The sequence below is a fragment of the Leptidea sinapis genome, chromosome 6, assembly GCF_905404315.1.
Source record: "Leptidea sinapis chromosome 6, ilLepSina1.1, whole genome shotgun sequence".
Lineage (NCBI taxonomy): Eukaryota > Metazoa > Arthropoda > Insecta > Lepidoptera > Pieridae > Leptidea > Leptidea sinapis.
This window is the reverse complement of record NC_066270.1, coordinates 16,058,203-16,072,693: the sequence shown is the minus strand read 5'-3', so window position 1 is coordinate 16,072,693 and position 14,491 is coordinate 16,058,203. Positions and strand designations below refer to the sequence as shown.

Here is a 14,491-nt window from a genome sequence, read left to right as displayed (position 1 = left end):
TTTGGTGATTAGTGAGTAATCAGTCTTGTGGAAATTAAACCGATTAATTACATTTTGTGTAGATACCAAATAAGGTGGTGACATGATCATTATTTCAAGAGGCGGATGATAGGCGTCCACGTTTTGAATCGGTTGATGACACTCTGTGAGGGTAATTATATCCCAATTACACAAAATAAGGTCTAAAGTACGTGTTTTACAATTAAAAATGTAATTAAACTGTTTTAAGTCATTAAATGCAAGAAAATCCGAAAAGTGGTTATGGATACTACTGTTAATATTAAAAATAGGAGATAGATATTTGATATCATGATTTTTTTGAAAGTTTATATTTCTGAGATTGAAGTCGCCTGCTATGAGTGTATATTTGCTTTTAAAAGTACTAACTTTGTTAGTAGATTCAATATTTTTTTTAAAATCCGTCATGTTTAGTGGAGGTGGTAAATAAACGGCGCAGATATTATTCTAAACTTTTATGACAGTCATTGTGCTTAATGTATTTATATTCCGATGTTTCTGATTTACGGACATATATTCTTCCAGATTTTACCCATACAAATTTATAATTTTTTTGTTTCGCTGTGTGGCGAGTGGCAGCGTGAAGGGCTTTTAAAGATGGCGAAAGATGTTCCATTACGAATACAGGAGTATTACCTGAAATGCCTACATGACTAGTGTTTAGTCTATCACATTTATTGGCTTTATTTTTGTTAAATTTAATAATAGCAGCTAGAAAACCATCCCTTATTCTAGGAGAGCTAAATTTTACTAGAACAGTACGAGGACGTGTGTTAGTTTTGTCAATTTTTGATATTCTCGTACATATATGTATATCTGTCTCTACTAACTGAAACCCCGTCGTTTTAGCCAGGTGTAAGACCATCTTTAAAAGATTTTCTTGTGCCTTGTTTTCCGGTATACAGTGAAGCTCTAAATTATTAGCGCGTGAGTGTTGTTCCATCGAAGCCAACCTTGTTTTAAGATCAGATACAGTATTACTCAACTCTCTATTTACATGTTCAATCTTTTTCACTATATCAAACTTTTCTTGACCTTCCGTTACGACTTCCTCGTATTTTTGTTCCATAAAATGTATTGAGGTATTATGGAATCTATCTCGTTCAATAGGTCTTTGTTATAATTATCTATCGTTTTTAACATGGATGTCTGAAATTCCTTAAAAATTATGTTTAATTCTTCAGTAATAATAGTACGTATATTTTCCTGGGGATGGTCTGGTTTAGCTGGTGAGTCTTCCTTATCAACAGATTTCCTAGTTGTATTGTTGTCTTTTCTATTTTTTGGCCGTATTGTAACATTACACGATGACGATGAAGTTGCATAGGTGTCAATGTTACATCGCACCGGTGTATCTACATTGCTACATTTTGGCTGTTTACTTCGACAGCATTGACAAAGCCAAGATTATTTCTGTTGTTTTTTCATAAATTGAAATGTTTTTAATGAAACATTTGCACATAACAAATCATAAGGTACTAAGCAATGAGTGCATTCTAAAAATTCAGATTTTGATACACTATTAGAACAACCACCACATACAATAGACATTATTTTTTAAATTATTTTTATAAAATAGATATAATAAAAAATATCTACGAGAAAAAAAAAAGAATTACAAAAATAAAAATCAACAACTTTTTCCCAGATGCGAACCGTAGTCCTCGATAAGTGCGTGCAGTAATTGAAAATACGTTGTAGTTGGTGTAACTCAGGCAGGCAGAACTGTAATCCTCTCAAATTGAAGAACTGGTTTCCACAAATACGAGTTTTTTCACTATGCACTGTCACGAATTACTAATTCACAGACAAGTTACGATTTATTATAATTTAAACATCCCTTTACTCAAAAACAATTCAAACTTTAAAGTACACTTCAATAAGTAGGTAGGAATTAATTATTATACGATGATTGATACTTTGTTTATTTGTAGGTTTAGCACAATTATTCACATTAATATTAGAATAATCAAACAAGTTTTAGAAGTGGGTAATAAAGATAAGGTCCGTACAGTATAAAAATCTGTTACTAACTTTTAACTTTTGTATTTTGATGAGATTGTTCGAAGTAAATCCATCGAACAGCATCATATTACAAATATTGCTTAGCAGATAAAATAAATTGTAATAAAACCATGTGTTGCCTTTAGTAAGGCAGTACGCGGGTGACCATTGATCGGGCCGGTCCTGGTTACCATTGACCATTACAGGACCGGCCCGAGTAACCATTTTAACCATTATTATATTTTATTACCAATGCATAGTAGAGATGCAGTACGCGAGTAACCATTGATCGGTCCAGTCCAAGTTACCATTAGCCATTTGCCTATAACCATTACAGGACTGGTCCGAGTAACCATTTTAACCATTATTACCAATGTATAGTAGAGATGCGAGTAACCATTGATCGGTCCGGTCCTAGTTACCATTAACCATTTGTCTATAACCATTACAGGACTGGTCCGAGTAACCATTTTAACCAATTAATAGTAGAGATACGCGTACTCACAAGTAGAACCAATAATTATAGTTATTTAGCAAGTGTCATAGATTAATTTAGTATCTTAAGTAAATAAATATTTTTACCAAAAAACCAATATATATATCTACTCCTAAGTGCACCTCTTTTAAGAGATTACTCTTATATATTTAAAAAGCATTTGAAATTACTTATCGGTTTTTAATTTGCCGCTTTTTCTTTGAAAATCAAAGAATTTCACAACAAAAAAGGGGAGTTATAGTTTTCACGTCAATTTTTAAAAATTCTCATTTTCTGAAATTCTCATCGGATCTTCACGTTTTGAGGTCCTAGGAAGCTATTCTGAGTAGTTTCGGCATAACATCCCGCCGTGTGTGTGTGTGTGTGTAAACAATATTTTTGTCGTACGATAATTACATATGTTTTTAGTGCATTTAAAATTGCACCAAATGCCGCTAAGCCGATCAAAATCAAACAAATCAAAATAAAACAAACGCATTTAAAAGATATTGCATTTTAAAATTTTATAAAATAACGTTTTCTTCGAATAAGTCTCAAGTTTTTGAGCTCAAATAGCTCAAAATTTACAACTATATTTCGAGCTCGAAGAGCTCGAATCGAGCTCGAAATATTTATTTTGAGTCGTTAAAAACCGTGTAAATGAACTTCTAATAAATAGCTCGATGAAGAAATTTTGAGCGGGAAAAAATCTTATATTGTGATTGTTAAATCCCTTCCGATAAGAGGGTTGCCATTTAGAGGACATTCAGAACAAATTGGAGAACCTCATAATGGAATTTTTTTAGGTGCAATTGATCTTCCTGCTGAGTTTGACCCGTTTTTAGAGGAACATTTAAAATTGCATGCGCACCCTGGCCGTGGAAATACCTCGTACTTATCTAAAACAATATACGAAGAAATTATATTATTAACTCAAAATAAAGTATTGCAACTAATTTCTAAAGACTTGCAATCTGCTAAGTATTTTGGTGTGATTACGTGATAACGATGAAATTGTTGAGAGATATGTTAGAATTTTTACCAAATACTGGCCATAAGGCTAAAGATATTGAAGATGCTTTATTAAAATCTCTTGAGAACAATGATTTGGACATAATGAGCTGTCGTGGTCAATCTTATGATAACTCAAGCAATATGTCAGGTTTATATTCAGGGTGCAGTCAAGAATCAAATTAATCCATTAGCAGACTAACATTTAACCATAGTCTTGTTCTGCCTATTTGGTCCATAGTTTAAAATTTTATTTTAGATGGTTTTAATGCTGCAAGTAAGAAGCTTCAAGAATCTAATGCGGATTTATCATCTGTTGTGCAAATTTAGGGTTCTTCGGCATTATTTCTTCAAGATATGAGGGACAAACAATACTCTAAATATGAAGAAAAAGCAAAAGCACTGTCTGGAGTTCAAGTTAATTATTGTTATGATACAGGTCGCAAGAAAACCAGAAAAATTCAGGCAGATGAGTCACGGGTGAATAAAACAATACCTTCATCTGCTCACCGGTATTACTGAATTTTAGATACTTTAAGTGTACAATTGGCTGGACGTAAAAGTGCTCATCAGAAACTACGAAAATTTTAATTTTTTCGATAATTTATCTGACATAGATATGATTGAATTGAAAAATCTGGCGAATAAATTAGTTGAAAAGTACCCTAATGATTTGGAAGAGACATTAGGGAATGAATCTATTCATTTATCTCAGATTCCCTAGCAATGATTGAATATTGCATTTTCGAAATCTTCGAGATGTTTATCCGAATTGCTCTGCATATTTTTTTTGTGTATTCCCGCTACTGATTGTTCTACTAATTGTTGGGAATGATCTTTTTCCACCTTGAAAAGGGTTAAATCTTATACAATACGCGCAAGTATGGGCCAAGATAGACTTAATGCTTTGGCACTACTGTTGATGCTTTTGCTCGGACAAAACCCAGGCAGAAGAGATTTACAAATTGAGCAATATGTTATGCTAGCTAGAGTTTAAAAAAATAAAAATTGTATTATTTAATAATTATTTTTGAATAAAAAATAGAGCACTCTCCAAAGCTTCGCATTATGAGTCGTGTAAAAAATAAAACCTATATTATAATAACAATTTTCAATCAAAAATCAAAATATATAGAATATTGTGATCAAAGGGGGCGGCATATCAGACAGGGCCTAGGGCGGCAATAAGCATAATCCGCCACTGCGGATAGCATAAAAAAGATTTGGCCTAGTATCGTTAATTTGCTTCTAAGAAATTTGCCAAAGTCTCACCAAACTTCCTTTTAAGTATATCCTTTCCAATAAAAAACGGCGCGATATTGAGTTATTCGTAAATTTGTCGCACATACTTATAGCAAATTAAATACTTTTATAGTTTTCTCATGGTTGCCATTGTCAGATCTGGACCAATGGGATGCAATGCAATGGGACCACTTGGGAAGCACCAGATTTCAAATAAAAAAAGAATTCAAAATCGGTTCACCCAGTTTTGAGGTAACAAACATAAAAAAACATACCGACGAATTGAGAACCTCCTTCTTTTTTGAAGTCGGTTAAAAATTATTTCAAATCGCTAAATAATATTTTTGAAGTCTGCAAGACCGACTCCTGAAGAATCCAACCAAATCCGAACCAACAATTCCATCTTGAAAGAACAGAACAGAACTGAAGATTAAAGAAAGGCTATAGTCCAGTGTGCAATTACGAATTCTGAAGTTCTTTGGCCAAATCTCCAAAAATGACGGATTGATTAGTAGTGCAGGGCCAGGTTGAGGGGAAAAGAGCGAGAGGACGTTCACCTAATCATAGGAGTGACCCAGACGACTGTGGTGGAGTGCTCCGCAACGCTACAAACCGCCAAAAGTGGAGGAACATCTCGCAGTTGGCAGCGCAAACTAAAAACGAGGAGACCAGAAAACGACCAATATCGCATCATCTTAGCGGCCGCTCTGACAAGAGTAACCGACTGAGAAGAAGAAAAGTATTTAATAACAACGTTATATTATTGGCATGAGCTAATATAACCTTCACTTTCCTATTCTCAATTATTGTATTTAGTGAGTGAAATTTTTTAAAAGTGGTATTCATGAATTTTATATTATAGAATATGGTAGAAGTGAAACCTTCACACGTGGTAGAAGTGAAAACTTCATAAATTTTGGCTTCAAGATAATGAGACGAATGTGGATAATAAATTTTGGGATAAGGATTATTGTAGGTTTTAGCACCCACATCCCTAAATTATGTTCCATGGCGCGTAGGTACACATCAATCTTTTCTTTGAGCGTATTTATTAAATTTGTGACAGTCACTAATAACCTTAGATTCTTCAGACTTACATATTCTTTATTATTTTTTTATTTTATTAATCATCTATTCATCGGGGATAATACCTCTTAGGTAAGACCTAGATGTAGTAATTAATTACCGTAGGTATATTTTTCAAGAAACGCCAAATACATAGCTCCCAAGCTATGTATTTATCGTTCGTGCGCTCGGACACCTTCACGCTTAAACTGTTCCTGGGAACCTCTGAACTCATAGTCATAATATGGTTTTTTATGGGTTGATTGATATTATAAGATGTTGAGCAGCTCTTTCGAAATAATTATTTTGTATTGGCTACTTGACGAGTATAGACCAAATCAAATTATTATGTATACTATTTGTAACTGTATATTGTTACATACTGTTTTGTCAGTTATATGAACTGTGGAACAATAAAACTCTTATACACAATCGAAAGTTACTTTTTTCCATTGCCTTTTCGATTTCATTTTTGAAGCAAATCTAAAATGAATTACTAGGTGTATCCACATTTTAAAATATACCCTAAAATAGGGAAAATGTTGCCGTACGTTTAATCATTGTGTCAAATCTGCCAAAGTCAAAATGATTAATTAAAGATTTCTATAGAGTACTTTTGTAGGAAAAGGTTAATATTTTCATTTATTCAGATTGGTAAAAGCAATTCGCTTAAATTGGCAATTGGCATAATATTATGGACTTAGTCAACATAATGAATAATATGTCGCTAGTTATGTTGAACTTGAAATTATTACGTCAGTCCCGGGGAAGAACCCTCGTATTGCATGCTTTATGCGAACACATACGTTATCAATTATGTTCAATGAGTCATGGTATTCCCCTGTACGTGCGTTATTATTTTTATTGATAAGCAATAAGTGAAGTGTTGGCCTTATACTACATTAACGGACTATAATAATTAATACCTATTATACTTTGACGACCTCCTTGCAGAATAGTTGAATATTAGGCAAAAGGAGTGCCACTCAAGTCTCAATGACGCAAGATCAAAGGGCAAGACTACCTTCATAACTGTACATAAAACAGGCAACAATACACTTGATAACGAATCTTCTAGAATATGGATCTTTGATTATTCTATAACCAACTAAATATACAGTGAATTTTTCTATAAAAATAAGGGACAAGACAAGCAGGACGTTCAGCTGATGGTAATTGATACGCCCTGCCTATTGCAATGCAGTACCGCTCAGAATTCTTAAGAACACAAAAATTCTGAGCGGCACTACAATTGCGCTCATCACCTCGAGACATAAGATGTAAAGTCTCATTTGCCCAGTAATTTCACTAACTAAGGCGCCCTTCAGACCGAAACAAAGTAATGCTTACACATTACTGCTTCACGGCAACGAAATAGGCGCCGTTGTGGAACCCAAAATCTAGCCAGAATCCTGTTCAAAGCAGCCTCCTACTGGTAAATAGACATCCGTCTAATATTCTTACACAAACGATATATAAGAGGTCTCATAGTGCGATCGAACGCACAGGGTACAGAAAACCTATTCATAAACAACACTGCGTTCAACAAAACTAGCGAACAAGTAAAATAGTTCGCGAGGTACTTTACGTAATAGTGCATGTCAAACCGTATATAACCGAAACATTCAAATAGGTATTTTTATTCGATATAGGATATAAAATCACTTATTAAAAGTCAAAAACTACCACTCATTCCAAAAGAATGCCTCAGACCTAAGAAGAACGGGCGTATCAAACTCAGCAGCCTTTTTTTTCATAAAAATGGTTACATGGTTACAAAGTATCGTACAATTACACTTATTATATAATAGCCTGAGGTCGGTCACTCCATAATAGGTAACGAAATAGTTGACCGGCTAGCTACGGATGGAGCCTCATCTCCCTCCATAGGCCCAGAACTCTTTTGTGCAGTCGGTGAATCTCTTAACCGCAATGCCCTAAGGAATCAAGAAATGCTGGAAGCAGCCAGTCACTGATCCTAGGCAACTATCAACGTAAGCGTGCCGAACAATGCATAAGCTTGGACAGACAACTAAGAGCCGGTACGGGGTTACTCTTAGGCCACTGCAAGCTGAATGGGTACCTCTAGCCTGAATAGGTCTCAGTGAATCAAATGTGTGCCCCCATAAGACTAAAGCCCCAAACAAATCCTTCTGGAAGGCCATTACCAGAATCAGGCTGGGGAAGGTGCGCTAGAACAAGCAGGGGGCACAATATATCCTAGGATTTAACTGCATCTGAATCCCCTACTCATAATAATAGTAGGCATTATAAGTTTATGTCTGTCCCTGGTAATAACATTATGGTTATGACAGTTTCTAGCAAATTATCAAGAATATATTGAGAAGCAACATTCAAGATGTTAATTTTAAGCAGCAAAAATATTGTATTAATATCAGCAGCGTTGCCCCATAGCAATATATCCTAGGACATAATACTATGGAAATAACTAAAGTAAACTAGTCGCTCCGTGTTCTGTAACGGCCGTTCCCAATATACTATCTACAGATAGAGATAAATTACTACCTTCTACTGTCAGTAATTAGCTGTCAATAATCTGTAGCTGTCCCAATATACCCGATAAGTCATTCCTATCGCCTTATATTGGGACGCATGAATTGCAATTTACATAAATACAAACTTCTATCGCTGGTAAGCTATACGTCGTCCCATTGACAGACAGCGTGTACCGATAAGGTGAGTTACCGTCGATAAGTTTATAGGGACAGAAAAATCAACGAAAGTTACGATTTTTATCGCAAGTAGGAGATACTGAATACTGGGAACGGCCGTAAGTAAGTCTGTTCGCCAATCCTTCAATATGGGCCCCCCTTGTATTTTGGAATCCAGAGTAATGCCAAGAAATATAGAAGATTTCATACCGGTTTTATCACCTCACTGCTTAACAAAACAATTGCATCAACATTTTTGACATGTGGTAACGTAAATTTAGTTATTTAGGATTCTTGCTATTTAACAACTTTGCTTGTTGATTGCCACTTGCCAGTGATTTTTCTTATTTTATTACTTTTAATATTATGGATTACAATAATGACGAAGAGTTTGATAATTATATCCGTGAGCAATAGTACTTCGGAAGAACTGGAACCTCTAGAAAAGTGATACGGGACTGTTATTCTGCGTTTAATAAATGCAGACCTTTTTTTATGGAATAGGAGGATAAACGATGTGTGATCACCGCCGCCCACAATCTCTTGCAACACCAAAGGAATCACAGAAGCGTTGCCGGCCTTTAAGGAAGGTGTACGCACTTTTTTTGAAGGTACCCATGTCGTATCGTCCCGGAAACACCGCACAAGCTTTGACAAAAGCCACAGCTTTGTGAAAAGTAAAAAGCTTCCTTGAAAACCGCACTGTGGAGGACCGCCAGTCCGCCACACATCCAGATGGTGGGGAGATATCCTAACTTGTGGCGTGTCGTGCGAAGGTGGAATTCGGCGGCAGGAATCAGGTTAAACAGCTCTTCGGAACACTCCCCGTGATAAATGTTGTAGAAGACACACAATGAAGCGACATCTCTACGCAACGCCAAGTGATCTAGCCGTTAACTGAGCAGAGCTCGAATTGCCGGGGACCCCCCGACAATTCGAGCTGCTCTTAGACCTTTTGAAATTAACATTAAAAAGTAGAGCTACATGTGTACTTATTAACAACATCTATTGAACGGTTTTCATTAGGATCTCTCAATCTATAAATGTTAGGTAGTTATAATATTCAGTATATACGTGTACCGCAATATTTTTTCAGATAATTACTGGAGACCTAATCAAAGTTAGCCAGCCAACAGTCTCAAGAATGGTGAGGAGGATGTCACACTGTTTTGGCTGAAGTTGCAACAGTTCTACAAGTTTCCTGGCAATCTTGAGTCGATCAAGGAAAGATTTTATACCATTTGATGCTTTCCAGATATTATTGGTCCTATTGATGGAGCACACATTCCTTATGCGGAAGTATTCATGAACCTAAAAAATATTTTTCCATGAATGTATGTTATGATTGTATATAACGGGCCTGACCTATAAATATATGACATTGTCGCTTATCCATCTGGATCTGTATATGACAACCGAATTTTCCAATGTTCTATTCTCCCTTAAAAGAAAGATGTAACAAGAAGGCTGCCAAAAATATTAACGGACACCATAGTACTACCACCTGAAATAATTGCAGAAGAAAATTACAACAAAGCCCATATAAAAACTCCTTTCCTTAGAATAATCCTTTTGGCGTTTGTATCTGTCATCTGTCCTGTCAGTCGACTCGAGTGTAAGTCGTAACACAACGGTAACCAATAACAGCGCTCCATTTAATGCACAGTCCGCACAGCAAAACCTCCTTTATGTATTGTTCATGAAATGAAAGGCATACCGAACGCACTGCAAAACATCTGCTATACTCAAGGAAGCAACGTTTGTGAATACGGGTGTTAGTTTATAATACAATATATAACCTAATCTTCCACGATTTGAGATTCCGAGATCAAGTATTCCGATACTAGGTAAGACTTTAAGGGAGGTGTTATCGAAGAGCGGTGATACGACAAATGGGGTTTTTATAGTGGCAAACGCGCAAATTTGTCTTCTGGAGGTTAAATTAGACAACCAATCATTTTACCCCATTCCGCGACCTTCTCAGGAAAGGACTCCACAGAAGACACAAGTTACTTCCGGTACTGGTTGACGATTTCCCGAGTAAGACCTGCATGGCCTGTGGATACGGATTCACCAGTACTGTCTTCTGCATAGCAATGTAAGTTGGAGGTGTCCAACATATCATTGATATGCAAAGGAAACAGTGTAGGAGATAGCACACAGCCTTGGACCACTCCAAAGTTCACGGTACCCTATTCGGGTTCACCTATACACTTTTGTATTATTTGGAACCATTTCACAAGGCAGTTGTTCCAGGCTTCCAAAACTTGTTGCTTCAAAAAACTTTTTCGTTACTTTAGTGGGATATGAGGACGAGTTTGCTGTGAGGAAGTTTTCCACAAACTCTATTAGGGCAAGTACATGTTTATGTACCAGTAACTGCCTGTTAGTTTTTTACCATTATTGTAGTGGAATGTCCCAATTTGTCGGAAGGAAAATGCAAACATTTCTTTACTAATACAAATGCTTCTAATTTTGATGTCTATCGTTGTCGAATCTTCAAAAGGAAAGACCCCTTCTAAAGAGATTTTTTGTCATGTTTAATGAAAATAGGTAACTACTTTACTTTTGAAATAATACTTCTATACGCACGCTTGACTTGGGGTGTACGAACGGGGAGAGTTACGAACGCTTGCGTTACGCGAACGGTTATTTCTTGACTTGGGGTGTACGAACGGGGAGAGTTACGAACGCTAGTGTTACGCGAACGGTTATTTCTTGACTTGGGGTGTACGAACGGGGAGAGTTACGAACGCTAGCGTTACGCTAACGGTTATTTCTTGACTTGTGGAGTAAACTGGTGAATGCGTGACGAGAGTGTTACGTTATTTGTGATTTTAGTCGTGTCATCAAAGCAGACTCGATTTTGTACGCAGCTCCATGCTCCTATACGCAGTCATTTCTGGTTCTGTATATATATATATGTATACCTTAATATATGTAAAATAATTTGCACTTAGGTCATATCAATACCTAATACAGTATGAAATTGCTAAAGTGTAATTTTTTTATCAGTTTCAATAACTTCACGAAAATTATCACAGAGATGATTACATTTGCGTATGTATTCACTGATCCATTAATCGTTTGGTGATAAAGCTACGAGATGGAGCTTCATCACCAAATAACTGTGTGTGTGGAAATTATTTGAACGATGTGTCTTTGGTAATCCTTTAATCTTTATTAGATATTTTCTCAGAAAAGGTGAAACTGAATAAATAATATTGAGTTTTTTTAGATAGAACTTTCCAGTGTTCGGGAGAGAAAACAAGGTGTGAATGTTGTTTTTTGGTGTTTTAGAGACGAGAAAGTAATTTGTACAATTCATAAATAAACAAATAATATGAAAGCTAAAATTAATAAAAATAAAACACTTTCATTTCAACACTTTGTATATTTCATATTTTCTTAAAATTATATATCATAGTACTTAGGCTACAATACAAAAAATATAATATGTTTATCTTATATTCTAACACAATACAAATGTATTTCCATAAAAAGGCACATTACAAAATATTCGAGGGTTCAATAATCTGAAACTTCGCTATAAACACATCCCCCTTATTCATAATAGTCTACTAACTTAAAGCATTGCTAATTCTCACTCTGTCTTCTTCTATTGACCTAAGTCAGAATGAGAAAAAACACTCCTTAGCGGCTGTTTAAAGTTAGCGGACCATTATGAATAAGGGGGATAAACTATACTCTTGTTATGAGATTTTTTGTAAACATATTGGAATTATGTACATATCAATTGGATGTAGTTCCTGAAAAACGTTCCAAGCCACAAACATCACATTTTAAGGAATTCGTGTTTAAAGTTTAATAAACATTAGTGTATTCCATACATGTGGGTTGGGCTACTAACTCATGATGTCATTTAAAGAATGACAGTAGGGCTGCCATTTTAATCAGTCTGTTAATATGAATCACACGACCAGTTATGTGTTCTTAACTCAATTTCGAAATGATTGTGGTTTGGAACGTTTTTCTGGAATAACGTCCAATTACAGTGCACTGAAAAAAATATTACATAACATATTTGAATTTATTATTGAGTAAACTGTTGATATTAATAGTCTAATGAGTTAGTAGGTTGGTGGCTTACATCATTTATTCGTCTAGATAGTCTCTTGCTGCTAGAGAACAGATTAAAACAGGCCAGGTTTAATACTTCAGTATGCGTGACGAGATACGTCCTACAATCGCAATTTGTATGACACTTTGTGTTAGTATGCGTGAATTACCCAAAATAGGGGTTAGTTCTAAATTTTTTTCGACTTATTCACAGATGTCATAGTCTATCGAAACGTATAGATGATCTAAGGTCGGTGATATGATGTGATAAGAAATAATACAGAATTCACAATGATTTATACTTATTTAACCAATAACGGCCGGAATGTTTTGGATTCAAAAAACAACAATAGTTTATTATCAATATTTCACAGCAACTACTTACTTCACAAAACATTAAAGAAAATCCTTAATTGAACTTTTATTTGCATTGGACATAATTCGATTGAATAGTTGGGCCTGAATCCGATTTTAACCAGTTATTACCGGTTCAAATGAGCTTGTGTCTTTTATTTCTTGGTGTTATTTTATAACAAACCGATCAACTCCGAAAGAGTAGAAACGTGAAAGTATATAAGTATTGAATAACAAACTATTGTGAATTATAAATAATTTAATAATAATAAATGGTTTTTCGTCTTAATTAGGGACACATTTATTTAATACAAAAATGTAAATGTATTTTCAGTGGTATAAAACCTCTTTGTCGTTAAAAAAAAAGAAATTGAAAATGCTCTGTTTTATCTCATATAACTTGTAGTTAGGTACTAAATTAACTTTGTAGGGACAATTCTTTGATCCTTGATGTTGATTGATGCAATTATAATATGATTCAATGATGTAATAAGTCTCACTTTACGAGCAAGTGTTTTATAAACAAAATTAGATGACATCCTGTGACAAATGTTTCATTAAAGGTACTTGATGTTTCATAAGCCTCGAGTGCACATGTTAATTAATGATGGAACAGTCGAAGGTTAGTGTGTGCCAGTACAATGTTGTGTTGGTTGCAGGCGTCGATGACTTCCTTGTCGTTGTTAGAGCCAGCCGGGCTGCCGATATAACTGACACCGACCTGGAACACAAACTATCATTGTCACAACAATCATTTTTGTTGATTAACTCGAGTGCTCCATCGCCCTCTGACCAATGATATACTCGGAGTTTCCCTTCGAGATTGAATAAGAAATCAGGAAAACCAATGTCTATATTATTATTTATAACCTATAAATATTTTTTCCTATTATCGTGCACAAAGTTCGATTTTGCGCATGCATTTGCGTTCGCAATGTACAACTTTCCCACACGTTGACATGAGCGTGCGAGAGTGTTTGTAAAATAATAATAGTGGTCGAACTTTGCGCAACTTAATAGGAAAAATAGTATACGATGTAATGTAAATGTACATAACATAATGTCATCTTCATTTCTTAATCATTGTTTGCGAATTTTCGATAAATGATGTACGTCCATGAATTATTTAGACGTTAACTCATGGTCGCTCAGACGGCAATGGAGAGGGCTATGCTGGAAGTTTCCTTGCGAGATCGAATCCGAAATGAGGATATCCGTAGGAGAACCGAAGTCACCGACATAGCACAGATGGTTGCGAAACTGAAGTGGCAGTGGGCAGAGCACATAGCTCGACGGACAGATGGCCGTTGGGGCAGTAGAGTCCTCGTTAGTTGGCTCTCACAAGATGGACCGACGATCTGATCTGGTCGAGATTGCCGGAATACGTTGGATGAGGGCAGCGCAGGACCGATCGTCATCGCGGTCTTTGGAGCATGCCTTCGTCCAGCAGTAGACGTCCTCCGGTTGATGATGAACTCTTCATTATTTATTGGAAGGTGGTTAAAGACCTTAATACTGTTCTACAATATGCCATCAAAAGGCGAGTTGGATCTCTTAATCCTTAATAACC

At 35.6% G+C, this 14,491-nt stretch overlaps 1 protein-coding gene across 4 annotated transcripts in view; it reads right to left on the bottom strand.

Annotated features, from left to right (window-relative positions):
- Positions 1-11,861: 11,861 nt before the first annotated feature.
- The window catches only part of LOC126964826 (bifunctional purine biosynthesis protein ATIC), a 46,907-nt gene continuing 44,277 nt past the window's right edge, over positions 11,862-14,491 (bottom strand). For all 4 annotated transcript variants that reach the window (XM_050808130.1, XM_050808128.1, XM_050808129.1 and 1 more), the window contains one exon: positions 11,862-13,642. In XM_050808130.1, coding sequence (XP_050664087.1) covers positions 13,523-13,642 — 120 coding nt within the window. In that variant the 3' untranslated portion in view covers positions 11,862-13,522. The remainder of the gene's footprint in view (positions 13,643-14,491) is intronic.